Source organism: Microtus ochrogaster, linkage group LG10 (assembly GCF_000317375.1).
Source record: "Microtus ochrogaster isolate Prairie Vole_2 linkage group LG10, MicOch1.0, whole genome shotgun sequence".
NCBI lineage: Eukaryota > Metazoa > Chordata > Mammalia > Rodentia > Cricetidae > Microtus > Microtus ochrogaster.
Window position 1 is genome coordinate 16,599,506 of NC_022035.1, and position 17,428 is coordinate 16,616,933.

General features: G+C 42.2%; 2 protein-coding genes and 1 non-coding gene across 3 annotated transcripts in view; all 3 read left to right on the top strand.

Annotated features, from left to right (window-relative positions):
- Cped1 (cadherin like and PC-esterase domain containing 1) overlaps positions 1–17,428 on the top strand; it is a 285,451-nt gene that overhangs the window by 262,716 nt on the left and 5,307 nt on the right. The window lies entirely within an intron of this gene.
- On the top strand, positions 9,369–9,534 carry LOC113457935. Its single transcript, XR_003378403.1, has one exon. It is a non-coding gene; the product is annotated as a U1 spliceosomal RNA (small nuclear RNA).
- LOC113457925 (eIF-2-alpha kinase GCN2-like) lies at positions 13,341–16,622 on the top strand. Its single transcript, XM_026787533.1, has 2 exons — positions 13,341–13,649; positions 15,622–16,622. Exons 1-2 carry the CDS (start codon positions 13,593–13,595, stop codon positions 16,159–16,161), a joined length of 597 nt encoding a protein of 198 aa, XP_026643334.1. The 5' UTR covers positions 13,341–13,592; the 3' UTR covers positions 16,162–16,622.

The following is a 17,428-nucleotide window of genomic DNA, read 5'->3' on the forward strand; positions in this document are numbered from 1 at the left end:
GAGAAAATTTAAGCATGGCATTAAAATATTTCACATATGAGATTATGAAATGTTCCTATAGCAATCATACACAGACAACTTTCTGTTGACTTTCTTCCTCATGTACACTGTTTTGACGGCAAACCATGTGCGTCTCCCACCAATGAAGTCAGCTGATTCCTGAGTGCCGAAATCCATGCTCAATCTCCCACAATTTCAATGCAGTTGGCTTCCAGGAGCATTTGTCATTTTCGATACAATACGGAGTTGATGAGGTCAGCTTTCCAATTGACTCTCTGCACAGGGTCTCCAAACTCAGTCATTGATCATGGGCATGACCACTCCTTATCAGCAGTTGAGCACCTGTACCTCACTCAGGTCATCTCTCATGATGACACTGACATTTTACAATATTCCTAAGGTTTCACATAGCAAAATATTAACATTCTACTGATTCTCATCTTTTGCTTCATGTTTATTTTATAAGATTAGCCAAAAAAGAGGGATTCACTTTAAAATAATAGCAAAAAGAGAAGAAATGGTAGTATTAGAACCTTAAGAATTTCAGCGCAAGAATTTTATCCTCTGGTGTTCAATTAAACTATGTCCACATACACTCAAGAATACTTGCAAGGAGTTGGTATAATCATTTCCGTGAGACCTTGCCATCTCATCGCTCTGTGGTCAGGATTCTACTGCAGACACAGCAAGCCTGCTTCCTGGGAACTTGTCACGGGTGAAACTGCAGTTTAGAAAGCCTCTTCGCTCTGTCAAAAGATCGAAAGACAACAGGCTGTCGCTGTGAATCTAGAAGCTGTCTCCAAATGGTGCGCATGCATCTTGCCATAAACTCCTCCCTGATTAGCAAAGCAGGTGTTTCTTTTGATGGGCGGAAATGGAACCTTATTTTCCCTATGTTTATTCAGGACAACAAACTGGATCCTGGGCACTCTTACCCAACAGAGGTTTCTGACGGTGCCTGTCATTGTGTGGCAAACATCTATTGTGAGAGAAGCAGAGACCTGGAAACTATTTGGTAATATCAGCCCAAATCTAGCTACAGAAAGGGCAAAGCCACAACAGTCGCTGCGTGGTTTCTAATCAGCCCATTCAGCTGTGCAGGCCTTAGGTAATAGCAGGCTTTAATGACTGGCAAATGTGACTGTAATTTTTGACTCTGGTGACAGAGAGCATATGGCGTTAAGACCCAACAGGTTGCCTTGGTATGCAGACATGGAAAGAAAAGAGGAAGGAGGTTCAGTTCTCTGTTGGGGATGGTTTTTTCACGATTCTTTAGTCTCAGTATTTGAGCTAATTAAATAAACAACATGATGGAGCTTAGAAATCATGTTTTTCTCTTACTCCTTTACATTTCAAAAATTCAGTGTCTGAACACTACAAGGCCTGAAAACAAATAAAATACCTTTGGACTGAAGATGTAGCTCAGCGATAGGACCATTGGCACTTGCCTAGTGTGTATGAATCCCTAGCTTCAATCCCCAGCACCAAACACACACACACACATACACGCATGCACACATTCACATATATACAAACACAAATACAAACATACACAAACATACACACACATACACACAACATATACACACACAACATACACACCCATACACACAACATATACACATACAATCCTTAACTTCATCAGTCTAAAACTGAAAGAAAAAAAGAACAAAGTGAATATATAACTGAAAATCTCAGAATTCAACTATTAGCATGGATTTGCTCTTTGTAACTTCTAAAACTTTTAAAAACTAAACATAATTGCATCATTTCTTCATCCCTCCCCTCTTTCCCACCCTTCTCCTTTCTACATTCCCCTTCATTCACTTTCAAATTCACAGCTCCCACACCCCCAATTAGTATTATCATGTATACACAAATGCATACATATATAAATGCAGCCTGTTGAGTCTGTTTAGAGTTTTTTTTGTATATCCATGACTCCAGGGATGACTACATGATTATTAGAAGAACAATTAGGGGCTCATCCCTAGGGAACACTAATTCTCTCTCTCTCTCTCTCTCTACAGTCATTAGCTGCCTGTAGCTCTTTGTCTAGGGATGGACCCTCTGAGATTTTCTCCCTCCTCTTTAGCATACCTCTTGGTGGTGTTGTCACCATCCAGGTCTTCTTTATTAGCCATGTTGTTGAGGTATACATTCTGTCATTTTTCAGAGACACAATCACATACTTGGCTTCTTGGTCCTCTGGCCCCACTTCCATAATCTTCCCTGAGGCTTAGGTATGGGGTTATGCTGTAAATGTATCCATTTGGGCTGGATGCCCCATGATTAACTGTTCTCTGCACTTTGACCATTGAGACTTTCTGTGATGAGAAAGGGAGTCTTCCCGTCTGCTGCTAAGAGAAGTTCCTTTGATGCATGATGAGAGTTAAACTTATCTGTGAGTAAAAGAAAGAGTATTTAGGCTGGCTTCTTAAGGTCGTTGTTGTAAGTTCTCCTCTGAGATCAATAGCTTCACTATCCCTGGGTAATTGGCTAACTTTCCAGTAACATGCACGATTTCACTCCTGTGGGCCTTAAGTCCAATCAGACAGGTGTTGGTTACCACCTAGATATCAGTGCCTTTATTTTATAAAGGTTAACCTTTATAAAGGTTATTGCACCTTTATGGCTATCTTACCAAAGCATGAGTTTTTGTAATAAATTACTATGACAGATTTCTTAGAAAATGTTTTTAAGCACTCTAAAACTTCTACTACTGTTGGGAAATCAGCTAGACTGCAAGAAGTACCTAAAAAGCCATATGTCCCGAAGGCCAGACTCAAATCCCCTTTAACCTTTGTTCTCACTAATATGCCCTGTATTGCCACATACAAACTGAAGCTTTCTGCTTATCCTTCCTTACCAGCTAGCAGCCCAATCAAGCCAGTTACCTAGCCCTGTTTACACTTGAAGACACTCCTAAGCCTTTGCCCTGCATCCTGTTCCAAGTACATCAGCCTTGTTTATTCTTTCATGCAGTCATCCAGCATTTGTTTAGTGGGTCCACTTCTTGAGCTAAACAGTAGAAAGTAAAAACAAATAAGGCACATTTGTTCCCTGGCCTGAAGATATGGCTAAGACATAAGTTATAAAAACCTGTATGACACAGTATGTAGAGTAGCATGTTAGAGATACGCAGAAGCTATGGTGGTTTTATATATATATATATATATATATATATATATATATATATATAGAGAGAGAGAGAGAGAGAGAGAGAGAAGAGGTGTAGGATGTGATCTAAAAATTGGGTGAACGTTCCCTTTAAAAAAAATAAAGAAACCTCAGTTGGATTGTGGAGGAAAACTAGCCCTGGCCGAGGTCCAGGGATGAAGGCCATTCTGATTCTATGGAACAATGAGCCATTCTGAAATGGCACGCTGCTCTCATAAAACCACAAGCAATTCTGGGTTTTGCTGGATTTTGTAGAGCATCACTAAAAAAGGGGAACTGGGGAAAAAAAGTAATCAAGGACCAAATCATGGTGAAAGCTTAACATTCAATCCTGTAGGTGGCACTGAAATTCTTACAGGGAAGAATGAGGTGGTAATGTCTTTGCCTGAACAAGTTAGAACCCAAGACCTGAGAGTTGTTTCTAAAATACTCGCTGTTCTTGCAGAGAACCTAGGCATGGTTCCCAGGTCCCACATGATAGCTCACAAGCGCCTGCAACTCCAATGCCAGGGTATCTGATGCCCTCTCTAACTAGAAAATTGCACCCATGTGTTGCATATACATGCATTCAGGGAAACACTCAGGAACATAAAACAAAAATGAATAACATCTACTTCTAAAAGGTAGGACATATAACCAAATGAAGAGAGAAGTAAGCCAAGAGCATGAGGTAATTTTTCCAGAAATCCTAGGAGAGGTGATAAAGGCTTACTACAAAGAGGGCAGATGCAACAAGCCTAAAAGAGAAGTGGACAAACACAAGCTCTATTTAAAGAGCTTAATCTGTAGGCTTTATCTGTGGAATGAGGGAGCGGGAAGAATTAAAGGGGATTCCTAACTTGCATGACTGATTAAAGAGCCAAGTCAGCGAGGGAGACAAAGAAGAACTGAGAAGACATCAGCTTAGGGAGAAGATGACGATTCAGTTTTCAACATGTTGCCTCTGCGATGCCTGTAGGACATCCAGGTGCTGTTCTGAACGGGCAGTTGGATGCACAGGTAAGAAGATCAGGGGGCAGGTTGAGACTGGAGGTAGGATTGGGAGTCATCAGTTGATAGGCGATAGTTGAAGCTATAAAAATAGATCAGGAAAAGCTTGGGGAAACGTGACAAATGCAAATTTCGAGCATGAGCTGTGTGCAGTTTGTGTAGTCCTAGGAACAGTCGGACCCTGGAAAGTCAGAGTAAAGAATTCTCAGGACAGAATGTCAAATGTAGTAGACACTTCATTTCAGATAAGGACTTTGAAATCCTCAGTGTTTTGGCAGCAACAAGGTCCTATCTGACAGTGAAATGAATAATGAGATACTGGGGGCAGGAATGAGGGGGCTATCAATTGTAAAGATATACCAAACGAGGGAAAAAGTACTCCACGTGGCCTTTTATCTAAAGGGGGAGAGAGAAGGTTGGGTTTAGAAGAGAAAAGGAAAAGCCTTTGTCATGTCTGTTCACTCAAGAGAAATAACAAAGTTAAAAATACAGAGAAGATTGAGGTTGTTGAAGCAATGCCGCCCTCCACTCACAGGGGCAAGGGGTCAAAGACACTGGAGCAAGGTGGGGGAGGTGGGTGCCTCTTCTTCCTTCTGGTTGATTTGCACTGGATTATCTTGATGTTTTCTTTTCATAACTTCTAGTTTCCGGTAGTCGGACACTTGTTTCCCATTCCTGTATCCCGGCTCCCTGTTTAGGAAACAGTTCCTTCTGTATAAACTGACCAGGACTCATTCCATGACCTGCAAGAGCTTCTCACATTTTCTACAAACAGATTAGATTAGAGAGAGGGCAGGGCCTGGTGGCAATGATTTAGATTAGAGGCCAGTATCCGGTGAGGATGGATTTAGATCAGAGGACAGTACCTGCTGAGCATGGATCCATTAGCCGTGAGAAACCTCAGGCCTTTCTAAAATTATTGGGTATAAAATGTCGTATTAAAGATAGTGCTCTAACTTTCGAACAACTCTATCCCAAATGGACCGTCTTCATCAAAGCCTTCCCTTCTCAGCTTAAGGGACTATGCAGAAGAGGAGGTGAAAAGATCTGAAGAACCAGGGGGAGGGATGAAATCAAGGAAATAGTGTCTTCCAGACATTAACACCCTGGGACAGACACCCAGATGAGCCCACAGAGACTCTGACAGCTTGTACATTTCTCAGCCAGATGGAGTACCACTGCTGAGACAGGAAGGGACATGAGCCCCCACCCTTAACCAGGAAGCTAGCTCCAGTTGACAACCACTTGCAAAGGAAAATTAAGTTTTCTTCCACGGTGTCTCACTCGATATATAAACCACACTTAAGGGTAGGCCTCATGTCTAGCAGTAGACAGCCAATACAAAGCAAACTCAGTAGTGGTTCTATAGATTTTTTTTTTTGCCACATATTGCTTTCTTTGGACATTAAAAAAAAATCTTACTGGTGCTTGTGTGTTATGGTTTCTAGTTTTGTGTTTTTACACATTTTGTTTTTGTGTGTGTCATGCCTGTGAGGGTTTCTTATGCTTTGTTGCTGTTTTTAATCATTATTTTTAGCATCATTATTTGTTTTCTTTTTATTTGCCTGTTTTCCAGAAAAGAGAGAGAGAAGGTATGGAGTCAGATAGGTGGGAAGAATCCTGGAGGAGATAGGGGAGGATAAACCACAATCACAATACATTGTATTAATTTACAATTGGAAAAGATAGTACTCTGCCATGAATAATCGGTGCTACCAATAAAATCCAATTCTGTCTCTTAGGAAGTATATTTAAATGGAAGATAAGCAAAGAGTGTCTTTACTTTTTTCTTTTCCAAGGCAGAGTTTCTCTGTGTAACAACAGTCCTGACTGTTCTGTAACTTGCTTTGTAGACAAGGCTGGCCTCGAACTCACAGAGGTCTGTCTGCCTCTGCCTCCCAAGTGCTGGGATTAAAGGCATGGGCCACCACTGAGCAGCTTTTTTTTAAAGTCTTGAGACTTTTTTTAATGATTTATTTATTATGTATAAAGTATTCCACTTGCGTGTATCCCCTGAGCCAGAAGAGGGAATCAGATCTCATTTCAGATGGTTGTGAGTAACCATGTGATTGTTGAGAATTGAACTCAGGACCTCTGGAAGAACAACCAGTGCTCTTAACCTCTGAGCCATCTCTCCAACCCCCGGGTGTCTTTACTTTATGTCGAACTGGTATTATGCCTCTGTGAGGTAATTATACATCCCATGCTTTGCAATTCCAGAAACTAGAATGTTAGCATGGCTAGGAAAGCTGACCCCTCGACATTTCATGTTGCATGTGATAGACCATGATGTTTAGAAGTTCACTGCTAACTTTAAAGAATCAAATCAAGATTCTGAATTGCCTGGAGTAGCATTGCCCATACTGTTTTATGTTCTGTCTTAATGAGGACAGGATCTATATTTGAAAAATGCTTTACCTAGAAGCATAATTAATAAACTTAGAGACAGATATTGGGGTTCAACCTGAAGACCATAAAGCAAAGCAACCAGTCATGATTCTTACTACAGCCTCAGTCTGAAAATGGCGATTCTGTCCCCAGGGAACCTCACAATGAGACTGAGAGCTGTCTCTTCCTCTTTTATAATCCTCTCTAGTTCTGGGATTAAGGGTGTGCACCACTACTGCCTGGTTTCTATGGCAACTAGGGTGGCTACTGGGATTAAAGGTGCATGTCATTGTGGCTACTGGGATTTAAGGTCTGTGTCATTATGGCTGCTGGGGCTAAAGGTATGTGTCATTGCTCTATGGTCTGTAAGGCTGGCCAGTGTGGCTGTTTTTACTTTTCTGATCTGCAGGCAAGCTTTATTTATTAAAATACAAATGAAATGCCACTGCACCTCTACTTTAAGGATTCTCTAATAATATAAGTATACTAAGTGATCTCAAAGCCCCTACAATAAATAAAGTTGAACTTCAACTATGAATGGCGGTGCATGCCTTTCATCTCAGCATTCTGAAGGTCGAGGCAGGAGGATGTAGATGTTGGAAATGCAGGCATAGCAAACAGGTCTAAACATCAGGCATGGTGGAAGGTATAGAAATATTTCTCTTTTCTTTCACATGAATTCCTGTGAAAAGACTCTAAAAACATAAAGCTATTTACCTCAACCCAAAGAACTCATATTATAAAATCTGACTTAAGAGGTAAGGGAAACTACAGCGCCAGATGGCTAGGAAACAGAGGCACCAGAAGGAACTCACGGATTGTCTAAGATTTGGTGCCAAATTCGCCAGCCACTGGGTCCTTTCTCCAGGTTTATGCAGTCAAGAACCTGCATCCACGCTCACAGCCTCTTGCAAGTGAGCTGCAGGGTTGTAACAGGATGTACAGGTGCACTAAAGAACAATTTAAGCTCGAGACTGGAACAATAAAACAAAGGTAAAATTAATATCTGGCCAATAGTGCTCTTCAACCTGTTCCCGGGCCTCCTGGAGTGCAGCAATCAGAATGAGACTGCAGAGGTCTCCTGATGAGAAATGACCAGTGTGGTCAGAGCAAATGCCTCAAGGCCAGCTGGCAGTGTAGGACATCGGTCACACAAAGTCTCTCTGAGTGACAGTTTCATGCTTTTTTTTTTGTTTTGCTTCTCTGTTTGTTTTGGAAACTCCCTGTGACTCAGGTTTTCTAGACCTCATTATATATTCCAGACTGGGATCACTCATGGGCATCCTCCTGTATCAGCATCCCATATACTGGAATTAGAGGCCTGAGGAGCCATTCCCAGATTGATGCCTTATTCTTAAATTTAATTTCTAAGCTCAAGAGACAGAGATGAAACAAACACCTAAGAGCCAGCTTCCAAGCAATGTGTGTAGCTAAAGTACAGTAGGAATCCGGCTTGTAATCCGTCAGGCTAAGGGAATATTTGAGCTAAGGACAGGGAATCATTGGGAAGGTGCCTGGGAGTGCAATACAGTAATCTACAGCCCTATATAATCTAACTGCTCACGTTAAAGCACAATTTGTTCCCATAAAGCCAAAACTGAAGACCTAGAGGTACAGTTCTCAACCAGTGGGTTTCAATTCCTTTAGGGGTTGAATGACCATTACACAGGGGTCACCTAAGACCGTTAGAAACATCAGACATTTACATTTTAATTCATAATAGTAGCATAGTTACAGTTACGAACAAGATAATTTGATGGTTGGGGGTCACCACGACATGAGGAAGCGTATTAAAGGGCCTCAGCATTAGCAAAGTTGAGAACCTCTGAGCACTGGATTAAGCTCTCAGAGAAAGGATTATGAAGGAGGTATTGTGGAAGACAGCAACAATGTGCTCGCTGAAAATCTGGAAAACCCCAAACAGAACAAAACCCAACCCTTACCAAATTTAATCTTGTGCCCTAATCCTCGGCATCTTTGTCTCATTCAAAACTTGGACGCTCTTGAAGCGATACAGTTTTGAATGCGCCATAATTAAATATTGGGGGAGCGCGTGAAAGAAAAGCATTCCCTGCTATTTGCCAAAATTGTGTGATGTTCTAAAATGTAATTAAAAATTAGAAATGCCAGCTTCTGACTGCTTCGTGTTGCCTTCGTCTGATCCCATTTCTTCGGACTCTTGGGCTTCTTTTTCAGCTAGTCGGGATTTGGAGCCAGGTTAGCATGCAGAGTGAGTCATAAACAGACAGGACTTCAGAAGCACACACTTGTGAGATAATAGAGCTTTTCCTAGGATCATTCCCATTCTTCAGCCTTAGAAAATGGTCACCTCGTTGCTCTTCAGACCCCATCCACAATCCTCCTTCACGTTTGCGGTCAGAACACCCCTCTGATCCTGTCCAGGGAAGTTCTGGAACACTTACCCCAGGGAAATTGTTTCCTATTTTGTTCTCGGAGCCTGGAACCACATCAAAAGTTCCTTGGAGGTTATTCAGGTCGAGATCAGTTTTAGGGAAGGAATTTGCTTGTCGCATATCTGCCCGACACATTTTGAGTGCAGCAGGCCTGCTCTTTCTGCACGGACTTTTCGAAAATTCACCGTTATTTCAGATGTAGCTATTAATTGCCACAGCAAGACATTCATTCTGATGAACGTTTATGTGAAATCAATTTTGAGTGTCGAAACTGCCCGTGTTAAAAGCTGTAATGCTAGTCTTAGGATGTAACTTAAAAGAATGTTCCACTTGTTTGGAAAGTCTGAAAAGTCAGTCATAGGTCAAAACTAATCAAGCTGAAATGTGGCATTTCATATGCTTACCTGGCAGAGGAAATATCATGATCATGAAGGTGGTTTTCCCGCGGTGAGCACCATCCATTGAACTCCGATTAGGCTGACCCCTGTGATTTCTCCAAATGAAGGGAACTCAAATGCATTGATTTGTGGTAGGGAGGCATTGCATTCATGCACATGGCATTTCTGCACATCCTAAAATGTCTATACATAAAAATAAAGGAAGACCTACGATTGCAAACTGAGAGATGCCTCAACATATTAAAAAAAAAAATCTATGGAAGAATAGAAGTTATGTCCGGGATGCAAAGGACAAAACCTCTGTTCTCCTACACTGAGTCAGGCATCAGGGAACTGATCTCCTGTGGGGTTTTTATATTCCAGCCACATGAAGTTCCACTCCCCAATTATCCTAAGTACCACAGTTAGCAGATTTACCTATCAATTACTATTAAAAGACTAGTTTTTACCTGAAAATAAAGTCGGAAGTCCACAACTGTGACTGCCATATTCTAGCCTAAATCTTTGCTGTGATAAATCTTTATTATAAGATGTGCTAAATGGTAAGACTTTATTCTGTTCAACAATGCTATCACCTTGATAGGCTATCATGTTTTGTGAAGATCAGTTGTCCTTTTGTTTCGTCTGAATTTAAAATATAGTTCACAGCAGCAAATTTAGGAAATAGGCAAAGGAAAGAGGTAAAATGACTCACTTTGCATTAAAGAGGGCAAAAGATTTGTTATTTAATACTCGTAATTAAATACTGCCAACATTTACCAAATCATATATGTGTATGCCATTAACTGTATTATTAACCACATGAAGTGTGTCCTTTCCTTGCTGGCAGACCAATCAATCTACTGTCCCCTGTAGCAAACATAGAGCAGCGTTAGATGTGCAGCTTAGTATTAGTCCCTGGCAGAGGTGACCTGTGTGCGAGTGTGTCCGGACCCTTTGTCCTGATTTCGAGGTCTAAATCTTTCATTGAGGATTTCTTACAGCTCCCTTACACTGTTTATTGCCATTGCTAATAGGCAACCTAACGTTTGTGTCGCTAGCTGCTCTCTTTCAAAGCAACGCTACACTTGACACATCAATTGGATTTTAGCAACCCCAAACAGTCCTCTGACTTTTGGGAAGATCCCAACTTGACTTGTTTCCACACGAGATCAAAGGAAAGGACTTATTTTACTATACAGGTATCAAGCATCCTTTTTGGCATACCATTTCCAACCCTTAAATATGTGTCTAAATTACTTTTTCTCCACTCTCGAGACCGGAACTAAAATAAGATGAGATTTTTGACATCTGGAGACAGCAGCTTGAAGGCTGGATGTTGGCTTTTACAAATAAGTTCAAAGAAATAATGGGCATGGAAACAGATTCTCGGGCCTACCATAAATTAGCGCCAGTCTTCTGAATGTACTTGGGAACTATTTATTACGTGGAAACAACATGATGCCTGACCTTGTAGATCTGGTCCCAGACAATGTCTTTGAAGTCACTTCATTCTTGTTCCTACTTCAAGCATCTTAGACATGTGTCTTTATATAGTCCTCTTGAGGGTAGGGACCATATCTGAATTCCTCCATGTGTTTTCTAGCGCAGAGAGCTCTGAATTTAGTAAGATAGGTTTTACATGGAGGAAGGGATCATTAGGAATTTGTATATGAAATCCTATGTTATTTTCTTGCTCTTTTGCTTTTTCATTGCAAAAAGATTGCAGGAGTTCTTGTTCTTCTAAAAGTTTAAAAATAGGTATATATAATAAAGCTAAATCCCTTCCCATGCATTGGTGACACTTTCAATGTGGTACCTAACTGTTTGTCTATTTGTTGTTGGTTTTGGTTTTTGGTTTTGTTTTTTTAGACAGGGTTTCTCTGTATGTAGGTCTGGCTCTTCTGGAACTGACTCTATAGACTGGCTTCAAACTCACAGAGATCTGCCTGCCTCTCCCTCCTGAGTGCTGGGAATAAAGGCGTGTGCCACCATGCCCAGCCTATAGCTCTATTTTAAACTTACATTCTTGATTTTAATACAATTTATTTACAAATGTTGGGCTTTCAACACTTAGAGTTACTAGATTTATATAGCACTGGATGCAATTTAGAATTCTTTTATTTCTACCCAAAAATTTTAAGAAGGAAAGAGAATGTATGCAATGCTTTTTAATCTGCAGAATAAGCATTGTGCTTTCCATCACAGTAATGAACATTGCATATATTAACCTACATTTTAAAATATTTATAATTCAATGGCTTTATTTGTTTATTTTATGCATACGTCTATATGTGCTTGTGCAAATGTGTGTCAGTCAGCAAACACAGGCGGAAGACAGTTGTCTCCTCCCATTATGTGGGTTTGGGGGAAATAAATTCAGGATGTCAGACTTGGTGGCAATCTCCTTTACCCACTGAGCCATCTTGCAGGCCCCTTTAACCCAAATTTTTCAATCAAGTTACAGAAAGAATAGCATCGAAGGTTGCTCCCCATCAAGAAACTTTCTTCCTTAATGTAGGTATAAACATAATAATACAATTTAAAATATACCTGGCAGTTTAACAAACATTGAGCACGTGATTAATTCCAGATTCTGTCCCAAACCCTCTGCATCCAGAACTCTGAGCTCTGAAAATGGGCAAGCGAGCCGCACTGATGTGTTCAGTTCAGTGTGTTACCCCATAATCCCAATCTGCCTCCACCCACTAGTGACGCACCTCTATTCCTGGACGTCTGATGGTGTGACTTTAGGCATACTTGGGACACGCCGTTCCAGGGAACTCAGTGATTACTGAGTTAATTCAGGACAGGTCACCACCTGGTTGATGTAAACACACACACTGCAGCTCCCAGACACTGGTCTTGCTCACTCATTTGCGTTATTCTGCTCGGCACATGTTTTTAGACACACATCTGCACAGCCCTTTGCAGACTTAGTCTCTCCTCTCCATACTGATGGCCACTGGGCTTCCAAAGCCTAGGCTCCAATGATGTGGGTCATTTGGTGAAACAGGACCTTTTCTTCAGCATTTACTTATAGTTTGTTTGCAGACCATGGAACTCGGTCAGATAACTTTACCCTCTAATCCATGAGCTTCGATAAACTATATCTGCAGTCAAGCAGAAAGTGAAGTTTATGGGTTTTCCCCACAAGGCTTCTTGGCCCTGGTAACTCATGCGGCTTGATCAGAATGCCTATCCATCGGTAGGGTACACAAGCTATGTGTAACAGGAGCCCTCAGCCCAAACCAGAGTCTCACTATCAAAGCACAATCTTATTCAGTCCCTCTTCTCCTCCTGATCCTGGTAGACCCTGATTCAAGACAAATGCCTTATCAAATCTGCTGTATAAATATCCTGTTGACAATCAAGATGAGAACAGGATTAGAATTGTTCCCTAGATGTTAGGTTATAGAGGAATTAGGGAAAGATATCCCTGACACACACACACACACACACACACACACACACACACACACACACAGTGGGAATAAAAAAAGAAGCAAAGCTCTTAACAAAGAATATTTTCATTTTGGCTAGAATGGATCAAGTCATGGTTAATTTTGAGAGCAGACCTTTTCATACTTGTGGAGAAACAGCTCATACAGAAAGCCCACCCCACCAACCACCAGTACTTTTTGTTCTCAAATGATCGTGGTTATTTTCCTATTGACTATTTGTCTGTTTTTGTTTTTTGAAACAGGGTTTCTCTCTGGGTAGCTTTGACTGTCCCGGATCTCACTCTGTAGACCAGGCTGGCTTCAAACTCACAGAGATCCGCCAGCTTCTGCCTCCCAACGCTAGAATTAAAGGTGTGAGCCACCACAGCCTGGTCCTGTATTGATTCTTAGCATGTATTTAAGATTTATTTATTATGTATACAACATTCTGCCCTCATGTATGCCTGCATGCCAGAAGAGGGCCACAGATCTCATTACAGATGGTTGTGAGCCACCATGTGGTTGCTGGGAATTGAACTCAGGACCTCTGGAAGAGCAGCCAGCACTCTTAACCACTGAGCCATCTCTCTAGCCCCCATTGTTGGAGTTAAAGTACACTACACGTACATACATGCATATGCACACACACATTTACAGAAAATGGAAGTGGATGTGATGACCTTTTCTGTGTTTCTGCAGGCAGCGATGAGCAACTGGGGAAGGTGGTGTACAACGCTTTGGAGACAGCCACAGGCAGCTTTGTCTTGTTGTACGAGTGGGTCCTTCAGTGGCAGAAAAAGATGGGCCCATTCCTCACCAGTCAAGAAAGAGAGAAGGTCGAGAAGTGCAAAAAGCAAGTAGGTAACCCCGCGTGATGGCTGGCCAAACTGTGAATGATGAAGCAAAACGCCTGTGTTCCATTGGCTCCCACAGATGGTCCACAGAGTGTGAGGACCATGGGAGACCCACATCTTCACCAGAACTCAGCCCTGCTCTGGCTTCTGTAGCCTATCACAGCCATGCATCCTCCTGTCTCAGCCCCCGTCACTTTGGTCTGGCTGGGGTTAATTACTGCTTCATGACTGTGCCATTTGCAATCACTTATATTTTCTCTGCTCTTTTAAAATGTTGTTTTAAAACTGAATTTCTAGGATCCAGGGTTTCCTTTTGTTTTTGTGCAATACAGGGAATGAGAAAAGAATTTTGCACGAGTATATATGATGAACTCAGGGGAGCATTTAATATTGTATGTTGTCTTTGCTTAATGAAGAGGTTAGAAAACAACCAAAGCAAGAGAATTCTGAAGTACTCCAAAGTCAGTAGTTATTTTTGGATGATGAGCATATAAATAAGTTTGAGTATTTTTTCCTCTCCCTTTATTCCATTTCTTAATCTATTTATCTCCTTGAACAAAGACTTAGGTCCGTTCCACTTTCTGTTGCTCCTTTTCTCCTCAAATAGTTTTCCTTGCTCAGCTTGCTCCTTTCATTATTTATCTTCATTAAAGTCACCACTAATATCCGCATGACAGAGACTATATTAGACTGTTTTGAGATTTCTTCTGCCAACAGAATTAATCTAAAACTTGGTGGTGGTAGTGCACACCTTTAATCCCAGCACTTGGGAGGCAGAGGCAGGCGGATCTCTGTGAGTTCAAGGCCAGCCTGGTCCACAAGAGCTAGTTCCAGGACAGGCTCCAAAGCTACAGAGAAACCCTGTCTCGAAAACCAAAAAAAAAGAATTAATCTAAAACTCTTTACTTTAGCTTCAGACAGACTCTTCAGACTAGGGCAAAATGCAGCCACTCCTTCACCAAAATATCACAAGAACAATCTCTAGACAGCATACTAAAATTTTCCTCTGAAATCTCTTGAGTGAGTTCCAGACAGTTCAAATAACTCTTAGCACCACTGTCTTCTATTCTCCTACTAGTATGGCCCATTAAGCAATCAGTGCTTTCATAACCTAAACTACCAAAGTTCAAATTCCTCCAAGGAAAAATATGGTCAGGCCTATCACAGCAATACCCAAGTCCTGGTACCAACTTCTGTCTTAGTTAGGGTTACTGTTGCTGTGAAGAAACACCATGACCACAGCAACTCTTATAAAGGAAACATTTAATTGTAGTGGCTCACTTACAGTTCAGAGGTTCCGCCCATCATGGCAAGGAACATGGTAACATAGAGGCAGGCACGGTGCTGGAAAAATAGCCGAGAATCCTACATCTTGACTTATGAACAACAGGAAGTCGACTGACTGTCACACTGAGTGAAGCTTGAGAAGAGAGACCTCAAAGCCCCCACCAGGCACACAGTGACACACTTCCTTCAGCAAAGTCATACCTCATAAAAGTGCCGTTCCCTTTGGGGGCCATTTTCTTTCAAACCACTACAGTGTTTTATATATGTTTATTTAAATTTCCTTTTTACAGTTCTAGAAATTAAATTTAATGTCATCTGCCTGATGGATAGATGCTCTACCACTGAGCTACACCTCCACCCCCCAGATTCTTAATTTTTTACAATAACCCTTAGTGTATAATCAGAAAATGCTATTTTAGATATAAAGATGTTTCTTTTCTTTCTTTTTTTTCTGCCATGTCACCCAGTTTTTATGGATTTGGAAACTCAGTTTTGACACTGAGGCAATAACTAGCTAAAATTTCTTCCATTTTTATTTACTGTCAGGTTGACTCACCAGTTGAGGGGAAGAGTCAGATCATGGCATTTGACATTTTCTTCTGTGGTCTTTGAAAGTATATTTTCTATCTCACTCCTTACTTTTGAAGTGAAACACTGGTTAATGTCTTTTGCCTAATACTCTTCTCAGATTCAAGGAGCAGAGACAGAATTCAGCTCCCTGGTGAAACTGAGCCATCCAAATATCGTTCGCTACTTTGCAATGAACTCCAGAGAGCAGGAGGACTCCATCGTGGTAGACATTTTGGCGGAGCACATCAGTGGGATCTCTCTTGCTGCACACCTGAGCCACTCGGGCCCAATTCCTGTGCACCAGCTACGCAAGTACACAGCTCAGCTCCTGGCAGGCCTGGATTACCTGCACAGCAACTCCGTGGTGCACAAGGTTCTGAGTGCATCCAGTGTCTTGGTAGATGCTGAGGGCACTGTAAAGATAACGGACTACAGCATCTCTAAGCGTCTGGCAGACATTTGCAAGGAGGACGTATTTGAGCAAACTCGAGTTCGATTTAGTGACAATGCCCTGCCCTATAAACCAGGAAAGAAAGGGGATGTGTGGCGGCTTGGCCTTCTGCTGCTATCTCTTAGCCAAGGACAAGAGTGTGGGGAATACCCCGTGACCATCCCCAGTGACTTACCAGCTGACTTCCAAGATTTCCTGAAGAAGTGAGTATTGTTGGTTGTTGTGCATTTAAGGAGTGGGGAAGCTGAGACCTGAGGAGGGGAGCCAGGGTGAAGTCTTTCCCAGGCTCTTGTGTTCTGTTCCCTCATCACGGTCTCCCACATTCTCCTAAACCCACTTGAGTTCAGTAATTGATTCACAGACTACTTTCGGAAGACTGCCTGGAACAGTCTAGACTTTCTTCCCCATTCCTGTCTCTCCCACAGTAGTGAGAGAATGCCCTGGGTGTCCCATGTGCTAGAACTTCTTCATCCACTTTGCTGCCCAATCCTAAGAGACCAAACCACTGAGAAGTGTGGTTCTGCCCCTTTCTTCCTGACTCTTCCTCTCCAGTGACTCTCTCACTCAGCCAGGTCAGAGGATCAGATGACCGCCTGTTTCAGCAAAGGATTTTCCGTACTTGTGCATCACAGGTACATAATCATTGCAAAGCCAGCTAAAAAAATGTGTGTGTGTGTGTGTGTGTGTGTGTGTGTGCGTGTGCGTGCGCGTGCACGTGCGGGGTGTGTTTGTGTAGGGTGTATCAGTGTGCATATGTCTGTATGTGTGTCCTTCTTTTGTCGTGTCTATGAGTGCAAGAACCCACTGACAGTATGTGTATTGAGGTCAGGGAACAACTTTCTGGAGTCTGTTCTCCCCTTCCACAGTGGGCTCTGGGAATCAGATTCAGGCTCTCAAGTCGTCAGGCTTGTGGTCCAGGCACTTCCTCCCACTGCCATCTCCCTGGCCCAAAGCCAGGATTGTCTAGCTGGAGAGAATCCTTAGTAAAGAGGCTTTCCTTGACCTAAAGGATTCGTCCAGGTCATTCCCCTCAGGGTTTTCTACCTTAGCCCTGAGTATTCTCAGTCTAAGCCAATGCTACTTTCTCAGTTTCTAATGAATGGAAATCTACTCTTCAATTGGACTTCTGCAGTGCCCCGGTCCAGCCTCCTGTGGAAGCGGTCCGGCTGCGTCTCCCGTCCTCACACTGTCTGGCTTCTCGCCTTTGTTTCCTAGTCGTTCACTTCTGTCCTCTTCATCTCTGCATTCTTTTCTCATGCCCTCTCCTTCCCCCCTGCCCAGCTCCAGCTGGCCTGACCCACAGTGATCTCTTGTCCCCCCAGCTCGCTGCTCACTGCCCCTGACTTTGAGCATCTTATATCACACGTCAGAGTGTCTGTCAGTGGAGGAGCTGCACAGGTGATGGCGTGTTGTAATAGGAGCGGTGGGCTGTGTCCCGCCACCCAGCTAGCTTTACTTGAAATAATTACACGGA

What these genes read in the sequence shown, in the direction of transcription:
- LOC113457925 (XM_026787533.1), top strand. Translation starts at nt 13,593, where the DNA reads ATGGGCCCATTCCTCACCAGTCAAGAAAGAGAGAAGGTCGAGAAGTGC. An exon ending in TCGAGAAGTGCAAAAAGCAA is followed by an intron (nt 13,650 to 15,621) that starts GTAGGTAACCCC and finishes TACTCTTCTCAG; the next exon opens with ATTCAAGGAGCAGAGACAGA.